General features: G+C 42.6%; 2 protein-coding genes across 2 annotated transcripts in view; one reads left to right on the plus strand and one right to left on the minus strand.

Annotated features, from left to right (window-relative positions):
* Nucleotides 1–7,212, plus strand: part of COL9A3 (collagen type IX alpha 3 chain) — a 53,193-nt gene extending 45,981 nt beyond the window's left edge. Inside the window, exons 25-27 of the mRNA XM_087720869.1 lie at nucleotides 2,373–2,555; nucleotides 4,176–4,253; nucleotides 5,777–7,212. Of these exons, the coding sequence (XP_087576995.1) occupies nucleotides 2,373–2,555; nucleotides 4,176–4,253; nucleotides 5,777–5,952 (437 nt within the window). The 3' untranslated portion in view covers nucleotides 5,953–7,212. The remainder of the gene's footprint in view (nucleotides 1–2,372; nucleotides 2,556–4,175; nucleotides 4,254–5,776) is intronic.
* Nucleotides 7,213–7,624: 412 nt separating this feature from the next.
* Nucleotides 7,625–19,758, minus strand: TCFL5 (transcription factor like 5). The gene is made up of 6 exons (XM_087720575.1): nucleotides 19,028–19,758; nucleotides 16,810–17,002; nucleotides 15,969–16,125; nucleotides 13,035–13,272; nucleotides 9,260–9,401; nucleotides 7,625–8,172 (listed from the first exon to the last, which is right to left on the minus strand). Exons 1-6 carry the CDS (start codon nucleotides 19,756–19,758, stop codon nucleotides 8,050–8,052), a joined length of 1,584 nt encoding a protein of 527 aa, XP_087576701.1. The 3' UTR covers nucleotides 7,625–8,049.
* Between the last annotated feature and the right edge of the window lie 64 nt (nucleotides 19,759–19,822).

Raw genomic sequence — 19,822 nt, forward strand, 5'->3', positions numbered from 1 at the left:
TTAATATTACTAGATCATTATTAATGCGTAGATAACTGCGGGACATTACACAACCACACAGACCCACACACACAAACTATGACAGTGCTAGGAAAACACCAAAAAAATAAGAACCCTCCCCCCCACAAAAAAAAGTGCCAAGGACAGGAAAGACAAAGTCACTGGAATAAAAACCATCAAGGCAATGTGGAAAATTATAAAGGACAGGCGCTCACAGAACCATCAACTACCTCAGAATTACCTAAACAAGGAGGGTGAAACACACTGCCTTGCAACAAACCTGGCCTGCCCATAGAAAAGCAGCCACTTTGAGACACATAAACCTGGTCTGAACACTTAAAAGCAACATATTGCATCATAAATAAAACATTTGCAAAAAGGAATAACATTTCTTGTAATAAACATTCTATAAACAATAAATAAATAAAAATTCCCTAAAATAATTAAAAACTACCACGTTCAGAGAACACCAAAGGACCCCACAGTCCTCTCCCTCCTTATCTTTTTCTTTTTTGTCCTAACTTTCTCCTCCTTCCCCCCAACCCCACTCCCTTCTAGCACTGATGATGTTACCAAACTAGGAGTGCTGGAGAGGAGCTCTCACAGGGCGAAGAGCTTCCCGCTACAGGCACAATCTATCTGCAGCCGTAAATGACTGCAAGCAGCAGCTTCAGGCACCTGCTCGCAACTGACAGTTGCGTTTGGGAGCGGAGGTGGCGGCAGCAGAAGCGGGCACAGACGGGATGTCCCCGCTTGCTGAGTAGAACGAGGCGGCGGGGATGCGTTGTTTCAGGGCACCCCAAGCGCCGGCTCCTCTGAGTGCAGCCCATTCCCCCTCCCAAGAAGACCGTTTTCTTTTTAAAAATGCCTCTGCAGACGATCTTGAAAACCTGCGAGGTTGCTTTGGGAGGGGGAAGACAGGCAGCATTCCCCCCCCCATCTCTGGTTGCCTTCAGCCTCGGAAGCTTCCGCAACTTGCACAGTAAAGGCAATTAAGAACTTCTCTCGCTCATGAGATTTTCTTTACTGTGCAAAGGCTTGCTTTAAGGCTGCAGACTCCCAGGTAGGAGGGCAGGGGGAAATGCTGCCCATCTGTCCCCTTCCAAAGCAACCTTGCAGGTTTTCAAGATCATCCGGAGAGGCGCTTTTTAAAAAGAAAAACCCTGCAGGCACCCAGCGACAGGGGCCAGGAGTGGTACCGGCGTTCTGGAAGTTAATTACTTCCCGGTTCACCGACGATCCGGTTCGTGCAAACCGGTGCAAACCGGGAGGAACCCACCCCTGTTTACCACTAACCAGGATCAAAGTCACAACCTCCTGATTGTGAGACGAGAGCTCCATCTCGTAGGACCGTTTTTGCTCGTAGGACCATTTTTCATCCTCTGGAGCCTTCAGGGAAGCCTCTGGAAGGCCCCTGAAGGCTCTGGAGGGCTAAAACCGGTCCTACGAGCAAACTGGAAGTCCGTTCCCGAACTTCTGGTTTGCCCGTATGGCTGGGTTTGTGCACTCTGGAGGCTTTGGAAGCTTCCCTGAAGCCTCTGGAGGACCTCCAGGGGGGTGGGGGGTTGTTTTCGCCCTCCCCAAGCTCCTATAAAGCCTCTGGAGCCTGTGGGCCCCCACTGCACTCCTCCCCCACTTTTAGCATGCAAGCCACAAAAGGTTTGCCATTGGTATAGGGTTTCGTATTTGAGTAGTGGGTTGGAATGGAAGATCTTCCAACTCTGTTATTCTGTTAACATGCTGGCTGGGGAATTCTGGGAGTTGAAAGTCTGCCCATCTTAAAGTCTCTAAGGTTGAGAAACACTGCTCTAGAGATAGTGTTTTTATCTATTTGGGAAGAATGAGAACTAAGACTATTTCCAGATGAGCTATACGTATATATTGAGTGTCCCAGCTGGCACCAATTGTGCACATGTGTAGCTATGTGTTTGTTTGTGTGTGTGTATCTACATTCGTCTATTTCTGTCTAGTATCTCCATCCATTCATCCATCCATCCGTCCGCCCGTCCATCATATTCTCCCTCTCTCCCTCTCCCTCTCCCTCTCCCTCTCCCTCTCTCTCTCTCCATCATCTATCTCTTTCTGTCTTCTGCCCATATCATCTATCTATCTAATTATTCTGTGTATTTATTTTGTATTTTTAAAAAACAGGCTAAAGCCCACAACAAATTTGCAGCAAGTGGCTAAAATTCAGTCTTTCAAAAAAAGGGCTAAAACCTTTTTTTAAATCCAAAATGGTTTGGCATGCTTTATTTTATAACAACATGTTTGTTTGCAAGCTTCTCTGGGAATGCTTTGAATGCTTCCACTGCCTCCAGTGACTGATAAAAATCCACCCTGCAGTTTTTAAGCTTGTTTGTTTTTAATTCCAGAGCACATTGCCCAGTTAGCTGCTAATTTAAGGAAACCCTTGGCTCCTGGACTCATGGGGAAGCCTGGGCCCGCTGGACCTCCGGGACCTGCTGGAGCAATGGGGAGCATTGGACATCCTGGGGCCCGTGGCCCACCTGGATACAGGGGACCCCCAGGGCATTTGGGAGCTCCTGGGCCCAGAGGTGAGTAAAGCCCCAAAGAGATTACAGGTAGTCCTCAACTTATGATCATTTCTTTAGCGACTGTTAGAAGTTACAATGGCACCAGTGGTGGGATTCAAATATTTTTACTACAGGTTTTGTGGACATGGCTTGGTGAGCATGGCTTGGGGGGAGTGGCTTGGTGGGGATGGCTTGGTGGGCATGGCTTGGGGGGAGTGGCTTGGTGGGGATGGCTTGGTGGGAGTGGCTTGGTGGGAGTGGCTTGGGGGGAGTGGCAAGGGAAGGTTATTGCAAAATCCCCATTCCCTCCCAATCAGCTGGGACTCAGGAGGCAGAGAATAGATGAGGGCGGGGCCAGCCAGAGATGGTATTTGCCGGTTCTCAGAACTATTCAAAAATTACGCTACCGGTTTTCCAGAACTGGTCAGAACCTGCTGAATACCACCTCTGAATGGCACCGAAAAAAGTGACTTATGACCGTTTTTCACACTTTATGACCATTGCAGCATCCCCATGGTCACTTGATCAAAATGGCATGTATTCATGTACTCATAGACGTTAGCTATGAAGATTCTCAGTCATCCAGGTCGTGGTTGTCCCAAAGGTGCTTTTTTGAGAGGCAACTGGACTTTCTGGGTTATTTTTGAAGGCGTTTCGCTTCTCATCCAAGAAAGGGCATTTCCCACCATCCAGTCAGAACTGAAGAAGCTTCTTGGATGAGAGGCGAAATGTCTTCAAAGAAAAACCAGGAAGTCCAGTTGCTTCTTGAAAAAAACACCTGTGGGACTTTTTGCGACCTTCTAACAAGCAAAGTCCAGGGGGAACCTAGGTTCATGTAACAAACCACGCTACTAACTTAACAACTGCAGTGATTCACAACAACTCTGGCAAGAAAGGATGTAAACTGGGGCAAACGTGTTATGCGGCCGCGCGAGCGATTGTGGGTGCACCTCGCTTCACCCACATAACACCTATCCTCCACGAGCTGCACTGGCTACCTGTCGATCTCCGGGTGCGCTTCAAGGTGCTACTTGTCACCCATAACCACTTGTCACTACCACTACATGGTAGTGGATCTGGGTACTTGAGAGACCGCCTACTGCCAATTACCTCCACGCAACCTATTAGATCTCATCGATTAGGCCTCCTCCGAGTTCCATCTGCCGGTCAATGCCGACTGGCAACTACGCGGAGGAGAGCCTTCTCGGTGGCAGCTCCGACCCTATGGAACGATCTCCCCGTGGAGATTCACACCCTCACCACCCTCCAGACCTTCCGCACAGCCCTCAGAATCTGGCTATCCTGTCAGGCCTGGGGCTAACCCGCCCGAATGGTATGAATGTTGTGTTTTTAATTATGTATTGTCTTATATGTTAAAAGTTTGTCTCCCCCTCCCCCTTGGGTTGTGAGCCGCCCTGAGTCCCCCCAGGGAAAAGGGCGGCATATAAATAAACTTCTACAATCTACAATCTACAAACCTCCTCGAGCCACAGAAATTCCGGGCTCAGGCTTTGTGGTCAGAAGTTGAGGAGTACCTGCCATGCATTAAAACCTACGAAAGGTTGGATTTGATGTTTCTTTCCCAAGTCGGCTTACCAAGGGTGTCCTTTCTGATGGATGGGTTTTATTTAAATTTTATAGGGGACTCAGGTGAGAAGGGAGACAAAGGAGTCGCTGGCAAAGGCGTGGATGGACCTGTTGGAGATCAAGGCCCACAAGGTGAGTTGAAAAGAATATTCCGCAGGGGAATGTCTATGGAGATTCTCCATCATCCAGGTCCTGGTTGTTCCCAAAGGGGCTTTTTTCCAAGAGGCAACTGGACTTTCTTGTTTTTCTTTAAAGACGTTTCGCTTCTCATCCAAGAAGCTTTTTCAGCTCAGAAGGAGCTTCTTGGATGAGAAGCAAAATGTCTTCAAAGAAATCTCTATGGAGATTCTCAATCATCCAGGTCATGGTTGTCCCCAAAGGTGCTTTATAAAAGGTAACTGGATTTTCTTCATTTCCCTCCCCCCGCCTCTTGAAAACATTTCACTTCTCATGCAAGAAACTTCTTCGGTTCTAACTGAATGGTGGGGAATTGAGGGATTTATAGCAGGGATGTCAAACTCGATTTCATTGAGAGCTGCATCAGAGTTGTGTTTGATCTCGGGGGAGGGCGGCTGGGGGGGGGGTCTGGCCATGGTGGATGTGGCCAGCTCAATGTCACTTAAGAGCCGAGGTGGCGCAGTGGTTAAATGCAGCACTGCAGGCTACTTCAGCTGACTGCAGTTCTGCAGTTCGGCTGTTCAAATCTCACCGGCTCAGGGTTGACTCAGCCTTCCATCCTTCCGAGGTGGAGGACCCGGATTGTTGTTGGGGGCAATATGCTGACTCTATAAACCGCTTAGAGAAGGCTGAAAGCCCTATGAAGCGGTATATAAGTCTAACTGCTATTGCGACTGCTATTGCTACTTGTGTTGGGGTAGCCACATTATTTCACATGAGATCAAGGTCGGGCTGCTGGCACCTGGATGGGAGTGACCGAAGTTTGGTGGCAGCTGAGATAGGGGGGTTGATTGGGCCATGTGATGTGAATGTCACTGGACAGGGCAGGGTGTGAGTTTTAGTGTGGGTGGGGGAAAATGCAGGCTTTCACATTCGGGTTTCCCCAGATGTGCCAATATGACTTCTCTAATAACATTTTACTTCGATGGACTTTGTCTCGGAGTTCTGAATTGCAATGAGGAGTTAGTTGGAATGCTGACAATTTTTTGGAGGGAAAAGCCTACCGTAATATATTCAAATTTTGTTGGGACTTGTAGGGAAAAAAACAGCCAATTCAAGGAACCAATTGGCAAAGGGGAGAAATTGAGAGCAGCTGAAATTGACAGGTAGTTCTCCATGTCAAGCAATCTAGAGCAGGGATCTCCAATTTTTTCAACTGAGGACCATAAACTTCAATTCCCAGAATTCCCTAAGCCTTGTGAATTTCCAACTCCCAGAATTCCCCAGCCAACCTTCTGGAGTTGAAGTCCATCCGTTTTCAAGTTTCCAAATTTGGAGAGCCCTCGATTTAGGTGGAGAAGTTGGCAATCCAGATCAATCTCTAGATACGGGGAAAGAAAAATGGCCCCGAGGACACACATAGCTTTAAAACCAAACCAATTTTTTTTAAAAAAATGTGATTGTTTCTCCAGCTGCTGCCTGTCCTTGGAAAAAATGCCGAATAACATGCTGAATCTTTTGTTTTCCCCCCTCCCAAGGACCACCAGGTGTTCCTGGAATCAGGAAAGATGGTCGGAATGGTGCGCCTGGTGAACCTGGGTTGCCAGGGGACTCTGGAAGACCGGGTTCAGCAGGAGCACAAGGAACTACAGGACTCTGTGATTCGTCTGCCTGCATAGGAGCTGCTGCTAGAGGGAAATTCAAGAAATCATAAATCCGCAGGAGGTTGAATGAAGTGAGGAAAGGGAGCACGACATTCAATGGAGTTGTTACCAAGAGAGAGTATTTATGGCTCAGGGTTGAACTGTGGGGTCCTTGGTGCTCTCTGAACTTGATAGTTTTCTTGCAGATGTTTAGTTATCCAACTAGGCGGCGACATCAGCGCACTGATGATGTCACCTAGTTTGGTAATGAAATGTCTGCAAGAAAACCTCCAACCTTAGAGAGGGCCAAAGAACCCCACAAGGGAATTGTTCATACACAGTGAAAGAAACATTGTCCTGATTGAAAGAGGGTTAATAAAATGGATGCTCTTTTTCAGTTCCATGGGGGGGGGTGTGAATCAACTTACACATAATGGACCCTGTAGTTAATGTCTATTTCATGCCAAACAGAACCAGTTCTTTGAAGAGACATACCGTTATTCCTAAAGTAAAAGTTAAAAGAGATTCCCTCTTCCTAAGATTATACCAGTTTTTGCAATGACTTCATTTGGTGTTTATTAATCCCATATCATTACTGGTAAAATAACAGATGTAAACTCATTATTTTCCAGATTGTCCAACAACTGTACATACCTGGGCTGGTGATTCAGACAGAAAATGCAGGCGTTAAATGGCTAGGAAGTGGGATACTTTGCAGGGCTCCCTGTTTTGATTGGGGTTCACAAATGTAAATCGGGTGAATTGAATCAAACTGGATGATTAAAATTATCATTTATAAAATGTGCATAATTCAAAGATTCCCTTGAAATTCACTCCCCGACATTTTGTGTCCACAACAGCTTAATGTATTGGATCAAAAGCCATGTTGGACATCCATCTGAGTTTTTATGGGTGTGAATTAATCACAACTGCACTGGAAACAGATTTTACAACATTCAATGGAATATCACGATATACTTAGAGCCCACTCTAGGGTGTGAATTCTTAGTAAATGTCCATTTTCATGCATGGTTTATGAGGAAAAATGTGCATTCACCTGTTTCTTAAAGAGATGAATTTAAACATTTCTCCAGTATTATAAAGGATATTCAGTAATGACACATTATACCCTTTCAACATTAAGTATTGATAAAAACACCAAAGTACAGAAACCAAACACTATTGAAAACGAATGTATACATTAATGTAAAAATAAATTTAAAACCTGTATTATCGTGCCTGCCTATTTTATAATAGGCTAATTCTGCTTTGTTTATTTTTTCTTTTGGTGATTGAAAATAAAGGGGCCACACAAGTGTGAATATCCGTGATTTAAACAGTATTTATTTTGTGATAAGTTCTGTATAAGAATACCTATTAGCATTATCTGTTCTGATAAAGCCACTGTCAATTAAATATGCTAAATAGCTTTCCTAACAAATATAGCTAGTAGTTGTCTTTTAAAAAAGGAAAGGGGAAAAAATATGTGCACTTAAAATTCATGTATTTTTACAAAATACCACTTTTGCACTAAAAGGATGGGAATTGTCACATAAAACACCAGAGAAGTCGATGAGGTTTTCATCAGAACTTACAGCTGAATTTTTTTCTATCCATTTAAATGGATGTTTGTGCAAAATAGAATCTTTTTCTTCATCCTGAATGAGAAGTTTAGAGAAAGTGCAAAACATATTTAAAATAGTAGTGTATTTGTAACGCATAGTGAACAGCTTTTTCTATAGAATTTAGTTTTACAGGGTATAAACTTTTAAAAAGGGAAGATCTGAGTTACTACGTATATACAATTACCATTTTTATACAATTTATAAATTACTTACAATTTTTTCTTCCAATAGCAAAACTGGTTTCTTATGGCACATCTATTAATTTATATTAATTTAATTTATAATTCATATATATGAGCACACTCAAGAGGGGAAAGAACAGGTTGCTACCTAGGCAGCATTTTAATTATTATATATATTTGATAAAACAAAATCAAAAAATAGAAATGGGATGGGGAGTAGCATTTACTAGTCTTGAACAATATAGAGAGAGACATAGAGATAGAGATATAGTCAACCATATTATAAGAAAAGTCCAGTCGGTGAGTTTAGGTTTAGACATCCTGGATTATTTTTCAAGAGCTCTTGAATGTGAGGATTGTATTATTTCATGTCTGTAGATGTATTATTCTGTGTGATCTCCTGGGCTGCACAGGTTGCTATGGGATCTGATCTCGTTAATTTTAGCCTTCTGCCTGTTTTACCACAGAATACAGTTTCAAATTCCTAAAAAAACAAACCAATTCCAAGATGAATGAATAACATTTACGGCAACTCTATGCACAAAGATATCCCTAAAGTCAGTAAATACAGTGACATCTAAAGTTATGCAGCTTATCTCAAAAACTGTTTGCAGGGTTTTTTTGTTGTTTTTTGTTGGGGTGGGTGGGTTAAAAAGTCCAGTTCATATAAATGTACTTGGGCAATGCAAATTATATTAGTAACAGTGATAACCAGCTATTTTAAGTTACTAGCCAATAACCTGGTATTGCCCGGGTATCTATTTATAGGGTGAAAATTTCTGGACCAAACCTAATTTCTAGGTTTGATAGGAAGAGCCAAGGTGGCGCAGTGGTTAAATGCAGCACTGCAGGCTACTGCTAGATCAGCAGTTCAGCGGTTCAAATCTCACCGGCTCAGGGTTGACTCAGCCTTCCATCCTTCCGAGGTGGGTAAAATGAGGACCCAGATTGTTGGGGGCAATATGCTGACTCTCTGTAAACCGCTTAGAGAGGCCTGAAAGGCCTATGAAGCGGTATATAAGTCTACTGCTAATCTAATTTCTAATGTTGGGTTTTCCCCCTTAGCAGAGGGAGCCCCCTTGTGGAGTACCGTGAAGCCGTTACTATGGCAACTCCACTGCGCTAAGAATAAAAACGGATCCTATTAATAATCAAATATTGTCCAAGGAACATTGAGGTATTACTATAACTTTCTTATTACAATGCTCTATATCTGTGATGGCGAATCCATGGCACTGCGGGCATGCCAGCCGTCGCCCCAGCTCAGTTCCATCGCGCATGCGTGCATGCCTCCTGCCGGCCAGCTGGTCTTTGTGTCTCTGCTGTGCATGGACAGGGAGTGGGACCCATGCAGAAGACATGCATATACTTGTGCAGGGGGCCATGCACGGGAGGCGCTCACATTGCGTTTTTGGGTCTTGGGCAATGCCCCTGCGCCCCGTTTTGGCTTCCAGGTTGGTGCAGGAGGCCTTTCAGGCCCAAAACAGAGTGTGGTAGGGGGGAGGGTTCAGCATGCAATGCCCAAAAGATTAGTCATCACTGCTATATATATTTACGGGGAGCTAACTGACCTTTTTCAGAGAATCTCCATGTCGCTCTTGAATATATTTTAGGAATGCTGTTGTCCATTGTAAGGTTGTTGCCTTGTCAGTGTCTGAAGTGCAGAACGGAACTAGAAGATTCAGTTCATCACAGCAAATCCTAATTCTGCGTCTAGAAATGCAGCGATAATCATGGCCAATTCTTGAACCCGAAAAGGCTTTCTACAGTTAGTCCTCAATTTACAACCATTCGTTTAGTGGGCTATTCAAAACCGTAAGGCCACTGGGGAAAAGTGACTTACGGCCAGTCCTCGCACTTATGACCATTGCAGCATCCCCAGGGTCATGTGATCAAATTTTGTGCACTTGATAATGGGCACATGATTATGATGGTTGCAGCGGCCTCGGATTGTGTGAAGACCATTTCCAACCTTCCCAGGCGTCTTCTGACAGGCAAAATCAATGGAATCAACCCTGTGATTCACTGTAACAACTGCAATGACTCGCTTAAGAACCAGGGTAAACTAAGTCATAAAATCAAGTGTGACTCACTTAACATCCACCTGGTTTACAAAATTCTGGTCCCAACACTGGTGGTTAAGTCGAGGACTACCTGAATGTACAAACTCCACATTAAGTAACTAGTCAAATATACTTGAAAGGTTGTTGTTGTTGTTGTTCTTATTATTATTAACAATATGAAGCATTTTTAAAAAGATGTCAATATCCATCTTTAAATTAAGCTTGCCCCCTTGCCCCTGACACCCAAACAATACCCAGTCTGGTCTCATTCATTTCTCGTACTGCTTCATCTTATTTTGCTGTTCTGTGAAACATGACAAGCTGATAGAACTGTGTAAAAGATCCTTCTTGAATAAAAGAATGAGATTAGGGAAATCATCTGCTAGGAAATTAGATCACTATCAAGTCTTCCAGGGATTGTTGGAAGAAACGTCCTTCTGGATTCAGTTCCAAGTGGGGAGAAAGAAACTGGAAACATGGAGGCTGTTTGGAAAGATGGTTTTAATGGTGGACAGGATCACATGCCTTGAAGATGGTGGTGAAAAGGGGAAGAGATGCTGAGAGTGCCTGAGTTTTATGCCCTCTCTGGGCTTTTGAATTTGAGCTTGTATTCTGATTGGTTGTCAGACTCCCATGGGGCCATGCAGGGGCAACTCTGTAGGCTGTCCTGAGTCCCAGGCTTGGTTGAACCTTACTGGGTGATGTAATCTTCCCAGGTGCCATGTGGTGAGTTCTGTTGCTAGATGGGTAGAGGGCTAATCCTATCATGTCCTGAGGGCCATGTCTTAATCCCCTCACCCTGGAGCTGAAGGGGGGAGCTGCAGGGAGCTGCTTTGTCTTTAAAGCATGTTTCTCCTTTTCTCATCCAGGGAAATATAACATTCTGCCTTTTTAATATTCCCTAAAATATTTCCTTTTTCCAAGAGAGGGGTGGGTGCTAACTTCCTATGGGATTGACAGATGAAAAGTAATACTTCAATTATGTAATTCTAAAACCACCCTAGGTTTGGTCAGGTTTAGCTCTCTTGAGTAAAAGAAGAAGACTGATTATCCCTCTTCTGCAACTCTGCTAATCTCCCTCACTTTTTCCATCATGGGAAATTCAACAAAGCGAGCCCAGGAAAGACTGATGAATTAATGACACCTCAGAACACCCAATCCACCATAGCCATAAATACTTGTGATGTTTGGGAAATTCCTCAGCTGGTCTAGTATTGCTCCTTGATGTTTGCAGTAAACTGATTTTGCTTAGTTTTGCTTCAAGTTTTCATTGAATCCATGGGTTAAGACCCAGGTCTCTGGAAAAGACTCTGATGCTGGGAAAGAGGGGGGGGGAGAAAAGGGTGATCATTATTAAGTTAGACTCAGTTAAGGTGGGTGTCAAGCCCCTGTCGGAGTCTGAGATGGAAGACCAACAGCTGACAGAGAGCAGGAGAGTGGCTCCGTTGACTGTGGAGGAAACTGGGGAAGGACAAAGTCAGGCTGGGCAGAGCAGGAGAGAGGTAGAACAAGGGAGAGGGGGTTCAGATGAAGACCAGGGCCCACTCCCCTCCTCATCCTAGGGAGCAAAGGGAAGAATGCGGAAGAGAGCAACGGGGTTTTGTGGCTTACAAGGAAGGGCCCCGATTCCTTTCACAAGGCACACCTGGGGATGGAGTTTAAAGGAGAGGCAACTGGAAGGGGCGGTTGTCGGGAACAAATGCTGAATTCCTATAGTGTGGAGTTGTCGGGAACAAATGCTGAATTCCTATAGTGTGGAGAGTTGTGGCCTGCATTCCTGGCATTCCTCTGGACTGTTTGAATTCTTTCTGTCTTTCTGTGTGCTTATCTTGTCTTGCTGGAATTATTCTTCCTTTCTGGGACTCATTATCTTGCCCTGCTGGAGTGATTGATTGCAGTCAGTCTGCTTATAGCATTTGAACTGGAGTATCTGCAGGTTTGTGGGTTTTTCTCCAGGCTAGAGTAAAAGGGTCGTTGGGGACAAAGTTGTTGCCAATAAAGGGAGTCATATCCATTTTCTGCTTGTGTTGCCTTCGTGCCATGTCCCGGGTCATCACAGTGAGAATGAGGGAGCCACTGAAGACCTCAAAGAGTGGGGGGGAGGGGAGGAGGAGGAGAGGCAAGAAGAGAGAGAGAAGGAAGAGGGGGAGAAGGCAAAGAGATGGGGGAGAGAGGGAGGAGGTGGAAGAGTAGGAGGAGGAGGGAGACGGGGAGGAGGAAGGGAGACAGGGAGAGAGAGGGAGAAGAGAAGGGTGCTAACAAACATTGATTAAACTGTCACAAATTGGTAGGTCTAAGGGCCTTAACAACACTTTAGCCTTGTTGTGCCCTTGTGTAAAGGTGTTGCTGAGAAAATAAAAAAGAAACTATTTCAATATTATAATTCATATTGCACTATCATATTCTTTGCATTGTACAGTTGATTTGTTTTGAATGTGGAAAAAGAATGCCCAAGAAATGCAGGCTAAGGAAGACACAAGGAAAGAAAGTTTGTTTCTGAAAATCAGTACATGATATTATAACCTGCTAGGATCTTTGCCGTATGACTTGTAGAATGACCAAACCCTGTGTTCAATTATAAAATACATTATTTTATAAATGCATTGTAACATGTATACAGTACTTTTAATTTGTGTGTTGGGTGTGTGTGCGTGTCAATGGTGGGTTTCAAAAAAATTTAGAACCTCTACTGTAGGTGTGGCCTGCTTTGTGGGAGTGGCTTGCTGGCCATGTGACTGGGTGGGAGTGGCTTGCTGGTCATGTGACCAGGTGGGAATGGCTTGCTGGCCATGTGACCGGGTGGGAGTGGCTTGCCGGTCATGTGACTGGGTAGGCGTGGCCAACTTGTAAAATGTGATGAAACTTACTTAACAACGCTCTTGCTTAGCAACAAAATGTTGGCTCAGAAACTCTGGCATTTGAAGCACGCAAGTCTTAAAGCTGTCAAGTGACAAGACCCTTGCACCCCTAACCCTTTAGAAAAAAAAACCCAAGAGTATTCAAACTTGACAGCTTTAAGACTTGTGGACTTCAACTCCCAGAATTCCTCCTCTCGCTCTTTATCTTGATGATATGCGGACGGGCGAGGGGGGGGAGGGAGCTGGAACCGGTTCTAAATGGCACTGTAGATTTGTGGAACCTCTTCTATAGAAGAGCTTAGAACTGGCAGGAACCCATCCCTGGTGCGTGTGTGCATTCGTTTTAATTCAAAAGGCTCACAAAAAGGAATTTGAAATACTTCCACAGAGAACAGCGAACTCAAGAAACCGGCACTAGCAATTACCTTCTGTCTCTTTCCATCCGGTTGTGCCTCTCCCGGCGTTGGGAGATGCTGCCTTGGCTTCCGTTGTGAGTATTTTGGGTCGGCTGGACTGATTGCCAAGAACTCTGACCTGGCGCCGCATTTTGATTCTCGCACACATTCTGAATGTCACCGAGAGGCCTGCGCTGTATGTTGGTATCCAAGGGATGGATACGACTACGGCTTCTTCTGTTTATCGACTGCTTACATAAAGCCTCTCCTTTGCAAAAAAGAAAAAAGGGAAAAGGAGTCCTATTTTGCCGTTGTCCGTTTACATCAAAATCACCATCTTCTTTTAACCGCCCCATAATCCTTTGCATTGCAACTGAATGAAGCCAGCAGTTTTAATGGCCAGATGCCCTTCCTGTCGCCAATGCGGAGTTTGGTTCAGCAGATATATTCTCATTGTGCCCAGAGAAAGAAACATCTGCCTCTACCTAGGATCGAACTCACAGCCTCCTGATTGCGAGGTGAGAGCTCTGCCTCTAGGCCATCACCTCACTCCTTCGTGTATATCAAAATGATGGTGGAAAAATAATGTCACTCTCCAACCCCTCTGATTTACAGGTAGTCCTCAATTTAAAACCAGTGCAGGTAGTCTTCGACTTACAACAGTTCATTTAGTGACCATTCAAAGTTACAATAGCACTGAAAAATGTTAACTTATGACCGATTTTCACAGTTACGACCTTTGCAACATCCCCATGATCATGTGACCAAAATTCAGATGCTTGGCAACTGGTTCATGTTTATGACCGTTCCTGTGTCCCAAGGTCATGTGATCTCCTTTGGCGTCCTTGTGAAAAGAAATGTCAATGGGGAAGCCGGATTCACTTAACAACTGGGTTATTGACTTGTCAGCTGCAGGGATTCACTTAACCACCAGGGCAAGAAAGGTGGTAAAATGGGACAACACTCACTTAACAAATCTCTCACTTAACAACAGAAATTTTGGGTTCAATTGTGATCATAAGTCGAGGACTAGCTGTACTTCAAAGTTATGACAAATCTCTCTGGAGGTACATATGACCTGATTCCAAAGTTCTGATGCCCACCCCACCACGGGGTCAGGGGACTGCATGTTGGGGCTTGGCAACCAGCCATTTTAAGTATCCTGTGGTCACATGGCCATGAGTTACAATTTTTCCAAAACCAATACAATACAATAGCAGAGTTGGAAGGGACCTTGGAGGTCTTCTAGACCAACCCCCTGCCTAGGCAGGAAACCTTATACCATTTCAGACAAATGGCTATCCAACATATTCTTAAATACTTCTAGTGTTGGGGCATTCACAACTTCTGGAAGCAAGTTGTTCCACTGATTAATTGTCCCCACTGTCAGGAAATTTCTCCACAGTTTTAAGTTGCTTCTCTCCTTGATTAGTTTCCACCCATTGCTTCTTGTTCTGCCCTCAGGTGCCTTGGAGAATAGCTTGATTCCCTCTTCTTTGTGGCAGCTCCTGAGATATTGGAAGACTGCTATCATATCTCCCCTAGTCCTTCTTTTCATTAAACTAGACATACCCAGTTCCTGCAACCATTCTTCATATGTTTTAGCCTCCAGTCCCCTAATCCTCTTTGTTGCTCTTCTCTGCACTCTTTCTACATTGTGGCAACCAAAACTGAATGCAGTATTCCAAGTGTGGCCTTACCAAGGCATTATGAAGTGGTATTAACACTTTATAATCGTGATCTCGATTATATCGCTCTGTTTATGTTGACTTTTTTGGCAGCTGCTGCACACTGCTGGCTCATATTTATAGGATTCCAAGATCCCTCTCACAATTACTACTATTAATCATCAGGAGTTCACTTAAGGAACACTGCAAAAAAGGTCTAAAATTGGGTTGATCACATGGGTGACCTGTTTTGTGACCATCATGATTTATAACCATAGTGAGCAGCCTCCATTATGGGGGTAGGTTAAAGATTGCCTGTGTATAAATATTTTCCAGTAGAATATATAAAAATAGATCCGTCTACTAATACCTTCTTTTTTACTGATAAAAAAATATGCAAATGTAAATGCATTTTAGCAGGGTTGTCCACAGAGAGGGGGGGTGTCAAAGGGTAAAGAGGACAAACACAGCCATGCAATGGAAGTGCAGCTGATTTACATCTGTTGTAACACCCATAAAAAAGTAATAGGGTTTTATTCGCCCAGCTGTGGTCACTATTTTGAAATCTTTGACTCTTCCGCAGAAACTTCTGCATCTTAGAAACATAAATACAGTTGCATCTTAGCAGGATGTTAAAAAGAAATATCTACAAGATATAGAAATTATGCCACCATTTTCAATTTAATAAAATCATTAAGCCATTTTTAAGAGAAATTTCCTTTCTAATATTCCCATTGAAATGCCTTATTGCAGGACAAAAATCAGTGTGAATACCAAAGGTGATCATTTATCCTTTAACTTATAATTCCTCTGCTAATTTGAAATTATTGCAACCTCTTAAATATATCCCTGCTGGCTGGCAAGTTATAACCATAATTAATCATACAATAGTTTAGTTAAACCTTATGGCTCCAGTTGCTTCTGACTTCAACAGCAGTAGATACACCTATCTACTGTACATATGGAACAAAATGCTGTTGAGTTTGGAGAACTGACCTAAATTCCCTCTCAGAAAAAGAAAAGTTTTTAGTTTGCTCAATTCTGAATATTTTCTGTTGCCTTTTCTAGTACTATACAAACAAAACACTAAAATTGAAACATTGTATTCAGTATTCATTGTATCCATTGATACAACAACATTCCCAGGGTCATCCATAACTTATTCATAACTTCCAAAGATATGAAAAAAAAATGTGGCGCTATTTGTATGAAACGTACTGTTAAAGATTTTTTTTTTAAATCGAGATCCTCAAGAAGCTAACAGAATCATGAGGGGCGAAAAAATGTCACCATTTACCTCCCAATTTAATCCAAACATGTTCAGGTACAGCTTTATTTCTGGCACCAACTGTTTGTTTGCTAGTTTCAATTTCTTGCTGGTAACATACAGAAAAAGCTCGAGGCAATGCAAGGTCTTGATGTTTGACTGTTTCTACAACACTGGCTCCAGAGCTCTACATGGAAGAGAGAGAGGAAAAAACACCCTACATTTGTAAATACTGTAAATTTAGTTTGAAAGCAAGAAAATAGATTGGATAGGATACAAAGCAAAAAAGAAGACTTGGTGTTGTTTTACAAACTTGGTTTCGCTGTTCTTTGGACCGAGGCCAAATTTGTTGCTTCCATCAAACAACATCCAATAAGTGACAGAAACCTATATCGTTCAAAACTCAAGTTTGTAAATCCCTATGACAGGTTGTCCTCAACTTAGAAGAGTTCATTAAGTGACCGTTCAAAGTTACAATGGAATTGAAAAAAGTGACTGATGACTGATTTTCATAGTTATGACCTTTGAAGCACTCCCATGCTCATATAATCAAAGTTCAGATGCTGAGCAACTGGTTCATATTTATGACCGTTGCTGTGTCCTGAGGTCACATGATCCCCTTTTGCGAGCAAACAATAGGGAAGCCAGATTTACTTAATAACCAGGTTACTAACTTACCAACTGCAACGATTCACTTAACAGCTATGGCAAGAAAGGTGGTAAAAATGGGCAAAATTAACTTGACAAACTTCTCACAGAAATTTAGGGCTCAGCCATGGTCGTAAGTCGAGGATGACCTGGACTGCCTTCCAGAGACCTGAATAATGTAAAGCGTCAACTGAAATGTCAAAGGATGAATAAAAGAACAAACCTGCGCTTGTGCAGCATTGGTGTTTCCAGTTGCAGGAGAAGCCGTGTTTGGTGTAAAGACCGGGCATGTGAATTGCAATGCAGTGGTGGCAGTAGCAGCGGTCCTATTTTTCACTAAAGCAGTACATTTGTTCTGCTGCTGGTGGAGAGGAACACCCATCGCTTCTGAAGGATGGCGAATGAGGGTTACTAAACTATGAATGAGATCAATAAAAGAATAGAGCCTGTTTGAAATGAATCCTTATTTTTTTACATTCATAGTTCATTTCAGAATATTAGTTTAATAGACACCAACCATATATCCAGACTAGGTATTTAACAGATAACTTTTTTTTTAATCCAAAGAAACATGCTTGCTTTTTAAACTTTTTGAAATAGTAACGAACTGCAGTAATAATTTATTTTTTATAAATATCTGCCTTCATGATACTGTAGAGTGGTAAGATTTCCTATATAGCAATAGCACTTATATACCGCTTTAGAGGGCTTTACAGCCTTCTCTAAGGGGTTTAGAATCAGCCTATGGCCCCCAACAATTTGGGCCCTCATTTTACCCACCTCGGAAGGATGGAAGGCTGAGTCAACCTTGAACCTAGTGAGATTCGAACTGCCAAATTGCAGGCAGTTGGCAGGCAGCAGCAGGCGCCTGCAGTATTCCACTCTAACCACTGCACCACCGTGGTTCATAGTTCCAAGCTAGTTTCTAAGTGTTCCCACTTTTTCAGATTTTCTGAATTCTCTACCACCACTTCTTGTCACTACATGTTATGAGAACTTCATGTAACTATTATGATGTATAGAGTCTGAGTTTAAAAAAAAAGTCTGATGCCTGTGTCATTTATTTCACACAGTCATTCAATGTGACTGTATGAGGATATTTCCCCAACTAGTTCTATCAATTCAGTTGAACGGAGAACTAGAAACAAGCTATCTTTGTCGTCACATTTGGGGGAGACAAAGAGTAGCTTTTTAATGAATTTTTAATTTTCTTTACACTGTTGGCATCCTTCCCAAATTACTAGGCTCCGAGTGGTGAATAATAAGCAAACCCAGAAAAAAAAATTCTGGAATATGATAGCAATCGTTTATACTACACTTGAAATGCACTATGATAGGTTTATCTCAAACAAAATGCATCTTTAGTATTTTACAATGAATAAAAAGAGTAACTTTTATAAGAATCACAAATAAAGACAGTTTAGAACCTGAACACAGTCTATACTATAATCTTGTGAGGAAAATCTGGTAGTGAAATTATTCATTGGCAATTTACAGTATGTCTAATTATTTATAGGACTATTGATTTCCGCATATATGGACTGGAAGCCAATGATCTTCTGACAAATTTTGAGTATCAGTCTAAACTTTCAGTATAAACTCTTTAGAAAGCACATATGCTTGGAAATCAGAAGTCAGTCACTATATCTTGAGTTGACCTTGACACATCCAAGCAGTTGTCTTGATAACATGGAAGTCATTTCCTATTCTTTTTTCCAGCATGTAGTTTTAACCCTCAATCTAACCTGAATCTTGGGATTTCTTTTGGGGTGGTGGATCCAAGTACAAACTAGTCTAAATCTGCTTGGTTTTCTGGTCAGACAAAATTGGCATAGAAAATCTTTTTAGTGCAGGCAGAAGCATCTGTAGGGAGGAGGCAAACCACAATACGGTTGTCATGACATCATCACACAAGTGATGCAAATTCTGTACTTGCATCATTCTTGCATTTACATAATGACATAATTTGCAGTGTGACATTACATCTTGTATGTCATCGTTTTGACATCTGGTTGTGTTAAGAGATGCCTCTAAGTGCAGGGAATTAGAGATTTATAAAGAGCACTCAAAGCTCCTCTCTCTTAGGCATGATTCAATTAAAAGATTGCATTATTCTAAAAACCAGAGCACACAACTAATATGCGTAAGGATTCATATGGAAGTTTAAAATCAACCTTAATTAAATATAACTATCTTACTTTTAAAACCAAGGAAGCTGAAAATTGGAATGACTGTTCCTTGCTGTATGTGTATACCAGATGGTAAATAGTTATAATTAACTTGAATATAGTACTGATAATAATTTCTTTCTGGGGAAAAAATAATATACAATTAACATATAGTAAATATGCGTCCAAAGTTCAGCAGTTCCCTGGTTTTATTGATGAATCAATATTACCAGCAAATTGAATATGTTAAAAGAAAATAAAAATGAAACACACTTGTTAAGAGCTACTCCAGTTTCTTGAGTTTCTTGGCACCTGGGAATTTCAGTCTGGAGACTGTTGAATCTGTCTTCTAACCGAACACGGACTGCAGATTTGGTTCTGGATTCAGGAACTGCTGCTAAAGTTTCTGCAACTACATTTTCTTTATTTATGCTGCCCGAGGTTTCACTATATTTTAATTTTACTAAATTTTGCCCGTTGATATCTATGGAGTTCCCATTTGGTGCTTTTTCAGCTTGGCCTGGTGGTAGGCTAGATTCACTAAGCAACATCATCCTTAGCTCTTGAAAATCAATGTGCCCTAGACATTGATTAGGCCCTGTGAAACTGCTGTCAGAAGTCAAGCCAGACTGGCAGATAATGGGGTAGAGAGACTGGTTTCCAGAGCTGTTTGATGAGAAGCCACCTTGACTGCTAGTAGATGACGACAAGTAATGGGACTGATTTGCAGAATTGTTGGTTGAGAAGCAATTCAAGTTTAACCTACTTTCCACTTCATTTTCATTTGACTGGGCCTCCATATGGGAATAGAGTATATGTTGAAGCTGTGTGTATTCTATTTCTGTCATTTCCACCAGGCTGAGGTCTGTTGTGGTGAAGCTGAGATTGTGCTCACCAAAAGAGGAATCGGTGGGGCCTTCAACAACAGGACCAGAAGAAGCTTGATCTGTAACTACAGCCCGAGGTCCGGAGGCTTCAGACGCCTTGAGGGTTGTGTCTGACATGATTCTGAAGAATACCAATGCCACCACGTTTGGGGACCAATGAATATCCAAAACCAAGAACACC

Source organism: Thamnophis sirtalis, unplaced genomic scaffold, assembly GCF_051295495.1.
Source record: "Thamnophis sirtalis isolate CommonGarterSnake01/CBP01778 unplaced genomic scaffold, rThaSir2_p1.2 scaffold_7, whole genome shotgun sequence".
Classification (NCBI taxonomy): domain Eukaryota; kingdom Metazoa; phylum Chordata; class Lepidosauria; order Squamata; family Natricidae; genus Thamnophis; species Thamnophis sirtalis.